At 38.9% G+C, this 18101-nt stretch overlaps 1 protein-coding gene across 5 annotated transcripts in view; it reads left to right on the top strand.

Moving 5' to 3' along the window:
- The window catches only part of ACER3 (alkaline ceramidase 3), a 99383-nt gene extending 82611 nt beyond the window's left edge, over nucleotides 1-16772 (top strand). For all 5 annotated transcript variants that reach the window (XM_036324894.1, XM_036324895.1, XM_036324896.1 and 2 more), the window contains 3 exons: nucleotides 394-498; nucleotides 6766-6811; nucleotides 7302-16772. In XM_036324894.1, the coding sequence (XP_036180787.1) occupies nucleotides 394-498; nucleotides 6766-6811; nucleotides 7302-7355 (205 nt within the window). In that variant the 3' untranslated portion in view covers nucleotides 7356-16772. The remainder of the gene's footprint in view (nucleotides 1-393; nucleotides 499-6765; nucleotides 6812-7301) is intronic.
- Nucleotides 16773-18101: the final 1329 nt, after the last annotated feature.

Raw genomic sequence — 18101 nt, 5'->3', positions numbered from 1 at the left:
TATAAGGTATTAATAAGATAATACCTGAATAAAGGATTCCAGGGGTAAGTAGGTTACCTGAAAAAAAAATGAAGGTGAACTCTATAAGTTAGGGTAGGACTTTTCAAAGTTTTTAATCTGTTAATATGCATCATAGATCTCTAAGAGAACAATAAACTATGTACTATTTCCCGCTTTTGTTTTGACCACAGTCATTTCTTCAGAACTTTTGCAAGGAATACTATTCCTGAAAATACACTTTGCAAAATAGTATGGCAGACTGCAGCAGACTTGAGGAAATTAAGTAACTGCCATTTTTGAGAATGGCATTTCAAAATGCTCTAAAACTGTCAGCATTAGTTGCTAAATATTTTAAAAAATTAACATGGTGATTTTCCCCCCCTCTCCTCACAGGAACTTTCGAAAGAAGGTACCACCTATCGTAGGTGTTACCACACAATTTCATGCGTGGTGGCATATTTTAACTGGCCTTGGTTCTTATCTTCACATCCTTTTCAGGTAGGAAACAGACTTTTAAAACCTAGTTTTGGAGTGTTTTTTTCTGTATTCTTTAAATATGATGGTGTATATATAAAATGTTGGAGACAGAATCAGGAACTTTTGTTCCAGCTTTGCCTCTCCCACTGGGTGGGTGACCTTAAGCAAATCCCTTCCCTTCTAAAGCTCAGTTTTCTCATCCTTCAAGTAAGACAGTTGTATTAACTAACCTCGGATGCATGATTTACATTTTAATGCAAGTAGGATATAAACTTTTTTTTAGTACTAGTAGTATATAAATACTTCAATTTCTTATTGATCAGCATTAAAAAATAAACTTTGAAAGAAAAGCACCCAGATCCCTTGAGTAGGGGACTGGAAAAGTGAGTACCTGAAGTCCCTTGCGTAAATAAATTGGTTGCCACTTTGCTTTCCCTGCTCTCCTAATAAAGAGTCTATCGGAGGTCAGCCGTTAACAACAACAATGGGATCAGAATTCTCTCTGATCACCCTATCCAAATAATACTTCCATATCACTCTCTGTCCCCTTATCAGGTTGTGTTTATAACCTTCAAAGTATTTATAACCAGTTACACGTTTATTTAATTGTTTACCTCCCCCAACTAGATTGTTAATTCTTTGAGAGCAGCTGGGACTTTATCTTATTCACTGCAACTCTCCTAAATGGATAGAATGCTGCCTGTCACATAGTAAGCACCCAGTATATATTAGTTGATTTAATTAATGATTATGTATATATTGGTCTCTTTACCAGGGGATCAGGCTATGTTTAATTTCAAATTCTTCTCAAGAATTGAGAGAGCTGAAATATTTGTAGGCAGGGGAAGAAATTTTTTCTTTAAACCAATGTGAAAATTTACTTAAGTGAAACTTTTAGAATACCTCTTCAAAATAACATTTGCATTTCACCTATCTGGAGGTCAGCTTGTTTCGGTAACCTGAATTATCTAAAATTTAACTACCTGAGAATTATATATTTTAAAAAAAGACTTCTGAGTAGCTAAATAGGAACATTGAATTCATGCTGTGAAGAGCTTAATCATGGAAGAGCTCTTTAAACTCTGTCTCCAAGTATGTTTATTTTACTTTTTGCAACTTCTTACTGCATTGGTTATTTGGATTCTTCGTTCATAGCACATGGGAAATATCTAATTTAAAAGGGAAGGGATATGGAAGAAAATGCTTGGGGAAATTGATGTGATAGAAAAGGAAAAACAAGAATAACTATAAAGTGAACCCAATAATTAAAAAGCTAGCACCTTAACACTGCACAAGAAATCCCAAGGTGGCTCATTTGGTTGGGCGTTGTCTCATGCACCAAAAGGTTGTGGGTTTAATTCCAAACCAGGGTACCTACCTAGGTTGCATTCTCTTCATATCTCTCTCTCTCTCTCTCTCAAAATCAATAAACATATCCTTGGGTAAGGATTTTTAAAAAATTTTTAAAAGAGACCTGTAAAAATATCACATATTAGAATTATCAATGATTATAAAAATAATGCAATTTCTATGCTTGAAGAAATAAATCAAACTTAAAAATAAGTTCAAGGAAAAAGAAACTTTTTCAAACAAATTTTTAAAGAACCATCAGAGATCTAGAACGAACTCTCCAAAAATTCATCTGGAATAAAAAAAGACCCCAAATAGCTGCAGCAATCCTGAAAAAGACCAAAGTAGGTGGGATCTCAATACCAGATATCAAGATGTATTACAAAGCCACTGTTCTCAAAACTGCCTGGTACTGGCACAAGAATAGGCATATAGATCAATGGAATAGAATAGAGAGCCCAGAAATCGGCCCAAACCAATATGCTCAATTAATATTTGACAAAGGAGGCAAGAACATACAATGGAGCCAAGATAGTCTCTTCAATAAATGGTGCTGGGAAAATTGGACAGATATATGCAAGAAAATGAAACTAGACCACCAACTTACACCATACACAAAAATAAACTCAAAATGGATAAAGGACTTAAATGTACGACAGGAAACTATAAAAATTCTAGAAGAATCCAAAGGCAACAAAATCTCAGACATATGCCGAAGCAATTTCTTCACTGATACAGCTCCTAGGGCACTTGAAACTAAAGAGAAAATGAACAAATGGGACTACATCAAAATAAAAAGCTTCTGCACAGCAAAAGAAACCATCAACAAAACAACGAGAAAACCCACTGTGTGGGAAAACATATTTGCCAATGTCATATCCGATAAGGGCCTAATCTCCAAAATTTATAGGGAACTCATACAACTTAACAAAAGGAAGATAAACAATCCAATCAAAAAATGGGCAAAGGACCTAAATAGACACCTTTCAAAAGAGGACATTCAGAAAGCCAAGAGACATATGAAAACATGCTCAAAGTCACTAACCATCCGAGAGATGCAAATCAAAACAACAATGAGGTACCATCTCACACCTGTCAGACTGGCTATCATCAACAAATCAACAAACGACAAGTGCTGGAGAGGATGTGGAGAAAAAGGAACACTTGTGCACTGCTGGTGGGAATGCAGACTGGTGCAGCCACTATGGAAGACAGTATGGAGTTTCCTTAAAAAACTGAAAATGGAACTCCCATTTGACCCTGTGATCCCACTTCTAGGAATATATCCCAAGAAACCAGAAACACCAATCAGAAAGGATATATGCACCCCTATGTTCATAGCAGCACAATTCACCATAGCTAAGATCTGGAAACAGCCTAAGTGCCCATCAGTAGATGAATGGATTAGAAAACTGTGGTACATCTACATGATGGAATACTATGCTGCTCTAAAAAGGAAGGAACTCTTACCATTTGCAACGTCATGGATGGAACTGGAGAGCATTATGCTAAGTGAAATAAGCCAGTCAATGAAGGAAAAATACCACATGATCTCACTCATTCATGGATAATAGAGACCATTATAAACTTTTGAACAATAATAGATACAGAGGCAGAGCTGCCTCAAACAGATTGTCAAACTGCAGCAGGAAGGCCGGGGAGGGTTGCGGGGCAGGAGGTAGGGGGGTAAGAGATCAACTAAAGGACTTGTATGCATGCATAGAAGCATAACCAGTGGACATAAGACATTGGGGGATAGGGGAGGCTAGGGGACTGTCTAGGGCGGGGGGATAAAATGGACACATATGTAATACCCTTTGTAATACTTTAAGCAATAAAAAAAATAAAAAAAATAAAAAAAAAATTTTTAAAGAACCAAATAGAATCTCTAGAAATGAAAACTATAGTAACCAAAATGCTAAACTCACTGTACAGAACTAATAACAGATTAAACTCAATTGAAGAAAGAATTAGTAAAGTGGAAAACAGATCAGGAAAAAATTACTTCAATCCAGCAGAGACAAAAAATATGGAATTGAGGTTAAGAGAAATGGAAGATGAAGTGAGAGGGTCTAACATATGTTTAATTGGAGTTCCAGGAAAAAAAAGTAGGGAGAGGGAGCAGCATATTTCAGTTACTAATGTTACACAACAACCCCAAACTTACCAGTTTAAAATAAACCAGTGTATTTTGCTCACAATTGTCTTGAATTTGGGTCTTGAACTTGGAAGGGCTCAGTTAGGCAGTCCTCACGTGGAGTCTCTCATAGGGTTGGTGTCAGATGTCAGTTCAGGCTGCAGACATCTGAAGGCTCCCACTGGAATAGAAGTACAAGAGGGCTCACTTATATGGGGTGTCATTTGATAGTGGCTGTTACCTTGGAGCTGTGGCTATAAACTAGAGCTGCCCTCGTGGGCGGGCGACTTCATCCTCAGTGTAATCAGCCTTCATACCTGGCAGAAGACTTCTCCCAGAGGGGACATCTCAAGAGAACCAGACAAAAGTAGCAGGGCCTTTCATAACCTAGTTTCAGAGTTCATATGGTCTCATTTCCACCTTACTCTGCTGGTCAAAGTCACAGATTTAAATAGGAGGGACATAGATCCTATCTCTTGAGGGGAGGAGTATTGAAGAATTTCAGGTCTCCAAACTCAAGTCTGAAGAGAAGACACTTCTCAGCTGGTGCTGGTTTCTGAGCTCAGAGGAGAGACCCCAGGCTGGGCCCCAGGCCTCTGAAGAAGGGACTGCTGCTACAAAGTCCTGCTGCCACAGTGAGGAAGTGTTGTTGAGATACTGTTCACAGGAACCACAAGTCAACAGCCACTCATCACAATAAAACAGGATGGAAGAAGTCCCTTCTTTCTCCTCTGGCTTTGCAATCTCTCTTGAATGCCCTCTCTAAGCAGAGCCTATGAGGGAACAATTGTCAATGCAGAAGTACGGTTTGTAGTCTCAGCTCCTGAATCACAAACAGAATATAGAAGGGTGGATTTGGAGCTGAGGTATAATAACTTAATAAGTGATATAGCTGGTAAGATTCAACAAGAAGAAAAGGGGAAAACCATAAATAACCAGTATCAGGAGTATAAAAGGAAACATCATTACAGATGCTGCAAATATGAGAAGATAAGATTTTTTAGCAACTTAATGTAATAGGTACTTTTGTTTATGGTTTAAATTTTCCATAATAAAAAGTTTGAATTTTAAGCTCAGAACCTCATCTGGGGTAGGCACTTGATGTATATTACCTCCTTTAATCCTATGACAGTGCTATAAGACACGTATTATTTTATACTTGAGGAAAGACAAGCTCAGAAAAGTCAAGTACTTCACACATGATCTTAGTGTCATTGCCTGGATTTGATTCCAGAGTTTTTCTGTCTCCACAAAACAACCTAGGAAACCTTGGAAAACATCTAATTTAACTTCTTCATTTGATGGTGAAGCAAACTGAGGCAGCAAGGTCATTTGCTCAAGGTCAAGGTCACTGGCCAGCTAGAATATAATATATTGGCTAACGGTTAGAGTTAGAACCTGAATTCAAGTCCTACTTCTAGCATTTACTAGCTGTGGCACATTGAAAGGAATATTTGACCTTTCTGAGATCATTTCTCATATGCAAAACAGGAATAATAATGCCCACCTAGTAGGTTGTTTAAGGATGAAATGTGTAGAAAGCTCTGGGTCCAGTGCTTGCCCCACTAGTGTAGCTACTTAAAAGTTGGCAGTGGTGAGGTAAGAGCAAGGGTTGGAATCCAGGGCTTCTCTGCCTCAGTCCAGGACTCTTTCCTAAAGAAAAGGAAAAAGGTGGCAGCTTTCTTTTAGAGATTAATATCCGAAACACTGTCAGAGGGGTTATATTTTAAGAGAGTAGAGTATTCTTCATAATATTTGATGTTCCTCTTTACAGTTCTGGCTTGGGGTACAGTGACACTATGGCCACATTAAATTACACAAATTCAACTATACATGCTCTTTCACCTTTTCTTCCCTTGTTTAAAAGATAAAATTTTTCATACTATAAAATTATGGCTTGCATATGCACACATGATAGTCTGTATATTACTGTTGAAATACATTTAAATAGTGTACTATACAAAAAACTATGTATGCTGTATGTTATGGAAAGTTTAATGAAATTTTAGGGGTAAATTTAACTTTACCTTTGTTGTATGTACTGATTTTAGACTCTGATATCTTCAGAGGTGACTTATTTTAAAGGATACTATGAAAAGGGCTCCATTGCCTTCGTGTTTATTTTATACCTGTATTGGAAACCTGTAGAGCTGATATAACCATTTTCAAAATATTATAAGAATACTCTACGTTAGCCCTGGCCAGTTTGCTCAGTGGTTAGCATGTCGACCTGCCCACCAAAGGGTCTCGGGTTCGATTCCCAGTCAAGGGCATGTACCTGGGTTGCAGGTTCAATCCCTGGCCCTGGTTGGGGTGGGTGCAGGAGGCAACCAATCAATGTGTCTCCCTTACATCAATGTCTCTCTCTCTCTCTCTCTCCTTCCTTCCATCCCTTCCACTCTCTCTAAAAATCAATGGAAAAAATATCCTCAGGTAAGAATGAACAAAACAACAAAAAAAGAATACTCTACTTTAACACTTACTACCATATATCTTCAAAGATGACACTGGCAATTGTGATATGAATCCTATAAAGCATGAATGAAATGCTCCCTATTAAACTGCAAACATTCTACAGTCACAGTCTGAGAGCTGATCATTTCTCTGTTTCCCCTAGCATCTTGCCAAGTGCTCTGCACAGAGTAGGTGCTCAAAAAAATGGTTGCCAAGAGAACAAAAGATATACCAATGTTGCTTGTTCTTTATATATACATAGGCACTATGGTTAAATTTGTCAGTATGCCAGTTTGCATGGATTAAAAATCAGTCTGAAGAGCTTTCTCCCTCCCCTTTTCTTTCAGTATATACACAAGAACACTTTACCTGCGATATAGGCCAAAAGTGAAGGTAAGTCCACTTCATAGCGTGAGTGTCTTGGGAGAGGGGGATATTGAGAAGATGGGATGGAGGAAGTAGGTGGGATGGAGGTCATGGAGTGAGTACAGGTTTTGGAACCAGATGCTCTCCCACTTACTGCTCTGTGACCTTGGGCAAGATTCTTCCCTTTAAAAGACTTAGTTCTTCAACAATAAAATGGACCTGTTAATAGCTACATTGCAAAGTTGTTTTCAGGATCTGAGATGATTTTAATGCCCAGCTCCATGCTTGACAAAGTAGATGTTTAATACATTTAAATACATTAAATGAACATAGTTTCTGAGATCTGTTGCAAGCCTGGAAAAAGTATGCTGTGCTCAGGTACTACTACCAGGACAATAACGAGCAAACCTACCAAGCACTGCATTCATAGCCCACGGGTTCTTTCTCATTTTTCAGGGATGATATATATGGAACACTTTTATCTTCTTTCATTTTGTTCCAACTTGTTTCCAAACAGTTTCTCTTCGGAATCTGGCCAATGATCCTGATTGAGCCTCTCAGAAAGCACTGATGAATTATTCCACCAAGAAAACAAAAAAGCACCTACCATAGGCCCAGCCAAACGAATAAGGAAATCCTTAAAGATCTACATGTTCAAATATATCAGGACTGTCACAGCAAACAAGTGGCTTTCTGACTAACACTGTCCGCCACACAGAGAATGAGGAATGGGGCTTGTTGGATGTTTAGCTTATGTCATTATTTCATTTGTCCTCCTCCTCACCCTAAGATGTTTAAAAAGAAACATACACGATATATCTATATATACTTGAATGCCAGAAAAATTGGGATTGTCATAACAGGTTAACAGTTTGTGCTTATAACAGGAAATTTACCATTTCCTCTTTTTTGACAAGGGTTGCATGTGAACTATACTTTTCTTAATATTTGGTTAAATAATGAAAACAGCTAGACTGGCAAACCCCATGTCCAGATGGCCAGCTATAAGCCAGCCCTTACCTGTGTCAGCCTTGATTTATATTTTTGTCAAAGTAGCCTCATGGATGGTTTTCCAAGGTTAAAAAAAGGAAGAAAAAGAGCTATCAGTGGGATTCTGGTAGTTTTTCACTGCTGCCTCTGTGCTACTCAGAGTGTGTCATGAGCAAGCTCAGACCTGCCATTGGGTTATCACATCCCAGCTCTGGCTTGTCTGTGTTTAGCCACAGTCAGTCAGAGTAGGAGGGTCATCTTGCAACCTTTATGAAGGCTCTGAGGACACCTATCCAATGTTGTATCCCCAGACAGTTAAAGGTGGTTGTTCAGTTTCCTTTGATCTATGCAGATCTTTAAGTTTGTTACTGTTTTTATGGCTAGGAAAACATGATTGGTGGTCTGGTCTACCCGTATTCCATCCTCCTAGCATAATTTATGTGAAGTTACCAGTGAATGTCATTATACTTTGACTTTTTAGATTATGCAATATTTTCCAGTTTTCAGAGAGGCCATGGTTACGCCCAGAGAAATGTGTTGGGTTACCTAGAGCCAAACGACCAGGATCCTATTTACATAAAGCTTATTAGAATACCTGCTCCTTCATTTCAGGTTTGAGAACAGCTCTAACTTACTTGAACTTGTAACAGAACTCCCTAAAGTTAAAGTGCTGAAAAACAGCAGTGAAATCTCATTGTAAAGCAGCCAGTTCTAATTTGGATTTGAATTATGACAAATTGTATCTCTTTTCACAAACATAACACCTGTCTGGATTTTAAAATTCTATTTGATCCCCTTTATTCATGTATCACCATATTTGTAGTCTACACCATTTAGCATTTTTATGACTTCTTGCTTATTCATTATTATAAAATCCAGAGTGTTTTTACCACATGGTTTCATTATCCCAGATGAAATCCTGAGCTACAGCTTCAAAAGGAAACATTTTCTTATGCAAAGGTGTTAGCCACTTCTGTCATTTTTCCAGTATTCAGTAAGTAGCCTTAGTACAAATTTAAAACCAATGCAAATTTTATCCTTTTTCTTCACCTACTGGCCTTAGTTTTAGTCCAAATGCTATCGTCCTTATCATGCCATTAGGCAGATGATTACACCTACTTTTATGACCCTCTTGCTAGAAAAACACTTGCCAAAACATAAATGTAACACAACTGTGGTCGTGCCTTAGGAAAACATGAAACTAAACAGTTCCAGCACACAGCCCATAAGACTGTTATTTCTTTTCCCACAAGATTCTGACTTCTGGCTACATTTCGTGTGCAGCTACCTAGGCTGTCAGCCATCTTACATTTTTTAATGACTTCCATTTGTTCCACACCATTGCCTTTTGTACTTTTCCTTCAAGATATACTTCTGCATAAAGAATCTATATAGAAACAGAGGCACATCCTTAATGATGATGCTGCTAAACACTGGGAGATGGAGGTGCTGCAGTATTAAAGTCAGATTAAGGTTATCGGGAGCACACCCTGAGAGGGGCCCTTCAGAGCAGTTTGTTGAATGAGCATTTCAACCATCAGTTATGGACTAAAGTTGTCCAGCACCTCACTGGAGAAGCACACCAGTGGGCGACTTGTGACATTATGGCCAATTTTTCAAAGACCTTTGTTTCTGTTGTGAAGACAGCTGTGAAATATTTCACATGTGTTTAGCAAAAGGGGACTAAATCCAGTCTCTTTCATTTTCCAAGTTAGTTTTTGCCCCACGTGGCTCTCTTTTTAACAGCCTAAGTATTAGCATACCCAAGGCATTGTATCTGTGCCACAGGTAGTATTTGGAAATACTGCTGACCTTCAGGATATTTGCTAAATCGCCTTTATGTCAATGGCTTTTTTCCTTCTAGGATTCTGGATGGGCGTTACAGGGTTGGCTTACTACCCTGCTCCCTTCCCTTTATTTTCTTAGAAGACTTCTTGTTAACTAGAGTGTACAAAAAGCAACAAAACAAGCCTGTTTCCTACTGAGCAAATAATGGTTTGTTTGCATATCACCTGATGCAAAAGGTGCTCATCTGTGAGCCCTACAGCACATTATATTTTAGAAAACAATATTTTATGGATGTGAAAGAGGCAGTTTGCTTGCACATTTTAATATTTTTCTTATGCTGCCATTTTCACTTCAGAAAATTGAAAGCAATTAGACTTTTTTTTTTTTTTAAGGGAAAACTAGGTGAAAGGTGGTTGTGTTCATCAGATTGGTCATTCTGCCTACTCCTCCCCACCTTGGTACTTGCATGAAACATTGCCACCACCTGAAGTGATCTCTTTAATCTTTGTGATATTATATAAATTGATCATTAACTGGAAAAACACTTGTGTGAATAATCTACAAATGAGGACCCCAAACAGTGGTATTTGGTTTAGCAGAATTCTATAAAAAAAAACCTTCCTGCAAAATTTCCAGGACTGTTAATCTGGCCTTTCCCTACACTAAAAGGTTTTTCTTAGTAATACTAAGAAGAGGTGTGAGTCAATGAAAATCAAAAGACCCAAATTTCAGGTATACAGTACATGAAAGTCTTTAAATGCCTGCCGAAACGAAGTTCTATTTTAATGCAAACACCTGAATTTAGCCAGTGCCCCTAAAAGTGTCTAATGATTTACTTTAAGGTTTTCTTGTGAGTTTTATGGGTTCCATATTACTTTGCTCTTGAAAAAAAAATTACTGGTTGCTAAGTGTGCAGTTTTAGCTCTCAATTCCACATTTACATGACTGAAGAAACTCCTTTAACCCATGGATTATGATGTGCTACTGGATAAACATTTGTGTAAAACTGAAGTTTCAAGGAGAACCAGTTATATTGGAATTTGCAGCTATATGGCGATTTGCAGATCTACCTCTGTCTTACATCTTACATCGTATCAGTGCCATAATATAATTAGTTTGATCACTTTGTCTTGTTTTTTTTTGTTTTTGTTTTTAGTGTCTAAAATTACAGCTTGTTCACTATAATGTAAACATTTGGAAATAATGACCACAATTTGGCTAAAAGTACTTAAGCCCATGGGGTGGGGGAAGGGGGGGGGGAGTTATAAAATAGAGAAGAAGAAAGAAAAAAAGAATGGTTATGAACTATCTAACTGGAAAAATTCAATGCTGCTTTTTAAATTGTTACACTTTGTTCAAGAAGGAAACGTTAATTTTAATGTTTAACTGTGGTTGCTGGATGGGAATAAGTTGCCAGTAGTGCTGAGGTTATGTGAGTAGGCCACTGGTCTCAGTTCCTCCTGCGGGAGAGGGGAAAGGCAGGCTCTTGTTCACATACCTACAGGGGAGTTAAGAGAAAAATGTGACTCCAGGCAGAATTTGGGACTTAATAGGGAAAGGGGAGGGGGAGAAACGACACTTACAGGAAAACAAATAACTTTTAGGAAAGATAATGGGCCCTTAGGAGAATAGATGGAGTCAAAATAGTTTTGTGGCAATGTCTGTTCAGGCGTGGTACGAAATGAGAGGATTTATGACAGTTGAGTTCTTTTGGAAGGTTCTAGTAATAGTCAGATGAAGGAATATCAGAAAAAAGGACTTCTTCCTACATCTACTGATTCCCAAATGCCTTCAGCTCAAAATAATTCCTATGCCACAGTGGTGTAGTCTGCACCCCTTCTCTTCCCGTCTAAAACCTCCCAAGAAGTTTAACAGACCAGAAGCTGAGTTGGTGGCTGTGGAGCGATCTGTGTTAGAAGTTGGGAGGTTAGAGATCTGCAAAGGAAAAGACATAGATTTACAGAGAAACAAAAGGAAAAACAAAAATTAGTAGTTGGAGCAGATTATAAACTCAGTTTTTGAGCCCAGAGGGGCAGTCCAAAGGATTTCTAGATGTTGGTCTTGAAGTGTCTTTGGATGGTGGGGTAACATGGTAGTGGCAGTCTCACATGGTTATTTCCTGGAGCTCACAGAACCATGTCCTGGTGCACGTCCTGAGTGGTGTGGACCTTTGCAGTCATAAATCCTTTAAAGTTATAGCAAGTCGTCCAGCTTCAGCTTGCAGGGCTTCTGGAAAAAGGCAATTTTAGTTGTTAGTAATGCCAAGTCAAGAAGAAAATTAGAAATGTTAATTACTGACAAAATGCGCAAGATGGTAAAATCCAGCTCACAAACAGGTGAAAACAACTCAAAGAGAATGAACAGGGCTAGAATCTAGTGTTCCACTGAAACACAATTTCTCTCTATGATCACTCTCATTTTTATCAGAGATAATCAGGGTAAGACTGTTTTTGTTTGCAAAACAAGTCTAGTCTCACCAAACTTGGCCTGATTGTTTATTTAAGTGCAACAAGAATAATAATTGATGAAATAATCCTTTTAAAGTTTGTTTTGCTGGAATTTTTATTGGGAATCTCAGATTGGAATTTTTAAAGCCTCAAGACTAGGAAGCCAAGCCAAGAACTCACCATCACACTTCACATGCAAGTACCTGCAGATTTAGATTAATTCCTCCTTCTCAGGGTCCCCAGAATATTCTGAGCTTCCTGGGCCGGCCATGAAGTGGCCTTCCTTACTCACCTGTAAGGGTGGGAGCCCTGTAAAGGTGCCAGGCCAGTTTTCTAGGAGAGCTTTGAAAGCAACCTTAGTTCCTTAAAACTAGTTATAGCCTCTTCTCTGCACATCTTCTCAAATATGATATTCTAGTCAAAGCCTTGGCAATATCACCAGTGTTTCCGATTGTGTCCTGTTACAAGGAGAATCAATTCTTACTAAACATAATCAAATAACTATATTGCCATAAAAATAAGAATATTCAATAAAAGTCTCCAAATTTTGGAGGGAATCAGACAAGGAGAAAAAATAAATGTTTCATTTTTGTTTACAAAGATATCATCTAAATTCTGTAAGTTTAGGTAGCTTAAGAGTAAAGGGGTTCTTTAAATCTGGAAAATAGGACATTAAAGAAACAGCAGCACTCCCAGCAAAAGTCATAGAAGAAATCATAAGTATTCTTTGTCAGTCTACTCAGTCTCATGTGATAAATCCAGGTCTTTCTTAACGTGGGGTTAGCAGATTTATGAACCCATGAGCTTCTCCATTAGTTCTAGAAATCGTTATTCAGGCTAGCGGTGTGATCTCAAAGCTACACGAGCAGTGACGTCAGAAGCCTGCACCCCGTGTACCTGCTATAGTCTCTGAACTTGTTTTGTTGAAGATGAAGCCTATAGCTGATTATAAATTTTCAGAAAAATATCAGAGTAAAATAATATCTGTGAATGACAAAAGGTTTAAAATGACCGTAGTTGAAGATCTGATGAGAGTTCATTATAACATAATTGACAAGAAAAGGTTTTTTTTTAATTTAATTTTATTGATTTCAGAGAGAGGAAGGGGGAGAGAGTTAGAAACATCAATGATGAGAGAGAATCATTGATTGGCTGATTCCTGCATGCCCCCTACTGAGGATCAAGCCTGCAACCCAGGCATGTGCCCTGACCAGGAACTGAACTTTGACCTCTTGGTTCGTGGGTCGTTGCTCAACACTGAGCCACGCTGGCCTGGCTTGACCAAGAAATTTGATTGTTTCCGTGACATTCAGCATTTTAAGATAACTGGGGTCATGACTGATCACATTATGCCAGGCTATGTCATGGACAGCTATGACAATGAAAAGGTTCTAGAAATTTCATACAATTTCTGAACAACTTATATTAATAATATATACCCATACAAATATAGGCTAAGGAAGGTTAAGCATCACTTCTTATTTGACAGTGCTTGCTATGTAATTTAACATATCAAATAAACCTAATTAGTTTAGCATTGCTCTTTTTACACATAAAAGAACAGATTTTTGGAGATTTTTCAGGGACTCTCTGGGAAATCTCGGTCAGAAGTCAAAAATGACTCATTTAGAATTTGATTTGGGGAAGTTGTCAAAAGATTTTAACTCTTAATTAAATAAGGTCACAGGTCACTGTGAAACAATGCTTTATTACCCATGTAACCAAAATGACAATAATTATAGTGTCTTATTAAGAACAGACCAACAGACCAAAAGCAACTTTATTCTTTTAATCGAGAATTTCAACTTCTAATTTTGCATCCATACACTATTGAGCTCATTTAAATAAATAAAAAATATGTAAATGCATTCCATCTTAGCCAGCCTGACCACATGAATAAGATACTCTCCCCTCTCTCCACCCCTTCGGCCCCCTTCCCCACCTTAGACCCTTTACCACTTTGTGTAGCCATCCAAGTCTTTGTCTTCAATGCCCCCTTTCTCATCTGGAGCGACCTTTAAACAGCCTCTAAACAGCTACTTTGGGACAAAATCACTCTCCTTTTTTCTTTAACAAAAGCATGTCTTTCATTCCTTTCAGACCTTTCAAGATTGCTGCCCCTCTTTATTGTTTCTAGTATTTTAATTTACTTACATTGAGTAGAATTCTTAACCCTTAGTAACCTTAATTTCCAGCAAAAACGAAGAGGTAGACAATTGTAAACTGGCACAAATCAGCACTCTGAGCAGACCAGTACATTTATTAATACACCACCTCAGTTTCTTTATAGCGTTAGTGGCCAAACTTCATTTCTGGCTAAGAAAAAACTCAGGGCCAAGACTCAAATATAAGCAAAAGTTTATTTAGAAAGTCACAGAGATAGAAGAAGTGAGCCATCTGCCCTGCATGGTTCAGGAAACAAGTTATAGAAGCAAAAGAAGGGCCCTTGGAGCTTGAGAAAAAGAAAGGCAGAGGGAATATGCCTGGAGGAAAAAGAGGGAAAAGGCTAGGGTGTGCACCAGAGCAGCGGACCACCAGTGGTCCACGAGGTCCGAAAGGTTGGCGACTGCTGCTCCAGAGAGAGGGAGCCCCCTGGGGAAAGAACGGGGTGGGGAAGGCCAGGGCGCGCTCAGGAGAGAGGAAGAGCATGCACTGGGTCCTCTGTCCTGAGGGCTTTCATCTGCTTTGGACCATAAACTTTCACTTTGGGGAATGAAACCTTGACATCATTGCCGGAAAAGTGGATAACATAAGGGGTAACAGGTTTCATCAAACATCAGCTTCTAGTAGGCAGTCGGAGCAGCTAAGGAAAAGGCAGATCACTAAAGAATTTAAACAGAATTTCTGCTGTTGGTGCACACAGCCATTTGGAGAAGCAATATTGACTTCCATTCTAATTACACTTCAAATATCTAGTATTTTTTCACAAGACCTTCAAAGTACTACCTGTTTTGATTGGTAACTGGTGTGGAAAATTATCACAGGAATATCTCCTACTAGAAAAACCCTAAAACCTGACTCAAGAAATTCAATTACAGGCATGTGAGTGACCTACAATCGCCCCACTCTGGTTAGCTCAGTAGCTAGCAATATCCCAATACCACCCACAGATCACAGTTTGCTCGTGGTTCCTTTCAGCCCTCATTAACAAGACCTCTTCATTGCTTTAAAGAGCACAATAAACTAGATCCAGTCATTGGTAATTCAAATAGTCACAGAGTTGTCATAAAGCTTCTCAAACTTCTGGCGTGTCAGATCTGCAGGTCATCACTTTTAAACGGAGTTTGCAGAGGTAACGCTAAGGTTGTGGCAGGGCACATTTATTACAGAAGTCTTTAAGCACATATATGAGTCCCTACAGATACTCATTCTGAGATCATCTTCACCTAAAAGAAAATGATTTACAAAATGTTGTATGATGTCAAATGGCTGTTGATCAGGGGTAGGCAAAACTACAGCTCTGCCCTAGTTGGTTTGGCTCAGTGGATGGAGCGTCAGCCTACAGACTGAAAGTTCCTGGGTTCGATTCCAGTCAAGGGCACATGCCTGGGTTGTGGACTCAATCCCCAGAAGGGGGCGTGCAGGAGGCATCTGATAAATGGTTCTCCCTCATCATTGATGCTTTCCCTCTCCTTTCCTCTCTGAAATCATTAAAAATATATCTAAAAACAAACAAACAAAAAACCAAACAAAAATAAACACTACGGCCCAAAGCCAAAGCCAGGTTGTCTGGGCTGCAAAGTAAGAATGGCTTTTACATGGTAACAGTGCAAAGAGAAAAGACCTGCGAAGCCTCCAAGTTTCCCGCTCTGGCTCTAGGAGACCAGCCAATGAGCCCTGTCATGGAAGCTCTGCAGCCCTTCTGACTGCCTTCTCTGCAAGGTGATTCAATGTGCGTTTGTCAGAATGAAATATTTTATACATGTAAGACACCTCTCACTTCTTTGTTGAGTGTAATGATAAGATTTGCGTTTAAATATTTACACTATAAAATTATTTCTTCATATCAGTTTTTCTAGAATGGCAGCAGTTTGCTGCAAAGTGCCTGAACCTTTGAAAAAATTATGATTTTGTTTTTATTATAAAGGGAGTTCTGTTCCATACTATAAAGTCCAAAAATAGTAGTTTCATTCATCTTTTGAGTTGACTTCCAGAAAGTTGAGATCTTTAGATCATCTTTTTTTCTCATGCCATATAAAATGAGTCATATTGCAAAGGAACTAATAAGCTATATCGTAGTCATGTACACTTTTTTTTTTCAGAAGGAAAAGTTCAAAGTCCTTTCCACAATTAGTCCTTGTTTCTTTTTGATTCCTGTTTGTAGCGCTAAGTTGTTTAACACCAATTAATACATGAGACTATTTTAAGAAATAGATATTATCATCAATTTCTGTTTAATGTACTGATTGGGCATTGTTTACTGTCAAGCATTACATACTTTTAATATAAGTCATTTATCAATGTGACCAACTGATAAACTATTCAAGTTAATATATGGTTTCCTAGTTTCATTTTGGTGTAGTCTGCTAGCAATTATTTAATAAACATAGGTTGTACTGAATCTCTATAAGAAACTAACCGTTTTCAGGTGATCTTGGATCTGCTTATTCACTTTTTCCATTTGATTTGCCAATCCACAATAATTTTTCTAGAAGATAGTGGAATTATGTATATTTATCTAATCTGCTATAATCTAGGCTATATTTTGGCATTAAATTACCCTTCTATGGGTGACAGTATAAGTGATACTGTTTTGAATAAAACTGATAATGTTTTATCCCTGGTTTATATGTAATATATCTATACATTTCTATAAAGGCAGGGCCACCATGGTTAGTTGCACAGTTTGTGTACTGCACAAAGGCACTCTGTTGGGGGCGGGAGGTCATGGAGGCTGAAATCTAGCTTCTGCTCAGCTGGTCAAGGTAAGCGCCTTGGTAGGGTTATATCACAGGACACGCCTTATTCCAGTTTCCAAGGGAAGGGGGCCATACAGGCCAGCAGTGGTCCTGTGCATGGGAAAGGATATTTAGTCATTGTGCTAGGATTTTTTGTCATTCGTCTTAAACTATACAGGGGTACCTGTGGACCCCATGCCTGGGGAATTTACAAGGTTACAACAGAAAGAAGAAGAATGTGCAAGAGATGGATATGACCTGCAAAGCCTCAGAGGTTCACTCTCTGGTCCTGGGAGTTTGCCTCCCTTCTTTAGACCTTCAGCACACAAACTTCATAGTGGAAATGTGGTGGCTTTCCTGCAGCGGTACCGGGGGCGTGGGTGTGGTTCATTCCCAGGTCTGGAGCAGTCAGAAGTCCAGGTGAGAAACTGCCGGTGGTTCTTGTCTGACGCTTTGTTCCAGGAGAAAGGCACTGTGTGTGCAATAGAAGCTTCCATTCACTGTTTGCCCGCAATGTGAAATCTGTAGGTCCAAGAGGGAGCAGAGGGAGCTTGGGCAGGTTCCTGCGGAGAAGCCGAATTAAAACAAAAGGACAGGTGGTTCATTGAGTCTATTGGCAAGAGACAATCTGGGATAGAAGGCAAGAGATAAAATCAGACAAGAATAAAAAGATCTCCAGTTCAGAGTATCTAAAGTCCGGAGGAGTTGTCCCAGTTAGAGAGGGTTATTGCAGTGCTGCTGTGAAAGGACTGTAGTCTTGGGATGGGAGGAAAGATGTCATTGAGCAAATCAATGTACATCTAGAGAATTTTCACTTTGCAAGAGCCGAGAGAATGTTATTTGCCAGTGCAGAGCTGTGTCTTTCAAGCTGTGGCCCAGGGTTCTTGGAGCTGCAACCTTAAGACCTGTCCCTTGGTCTGTGCTTCTGGCTGCTTTGGATGGAGCCAGCGGCTGCTGGCAACTTGGCCAATTTCCTGGGAGATGGTCATGCAGTCACTCCTCTGAGCCTCTGAAGCCTTGCATATGGTTGTGCCACGGCAGCTTCTTATAGAGAATTGATTGTCCTTTCATTCTCTTCTCTGATCAGCCCAGCGAAACTGAACAGATACCGTTATCTCCACTGGATGTTTATCCACAGGTCCTCTAGATGTTGGTCTGTGGTTAAGAAAAGGAAGGCGATTTAGCCTCACCATG

This window comes from Myotis myotis, unplaced genomic scaffold, assembly GCF_014108235.1.
Source record: "Myotis myotis isolate mMyoMyo1 unplaced genomic scaffold, mMyoMyo1.p scaffold_m19_p_10, whole genome shotgun sequence".
In the NCBI taxonomy this organism is placed as follows: Eukaryota; Metazoa; Chordata; class Mammalia; order Chiroptera; family Vespertilionidae; genus Myotis; species Myotis myotis.
Note: the sequence above shows the minus strand (reverse complement) of the source record. Positions and strands in the feature narration are given on the sequence as shown.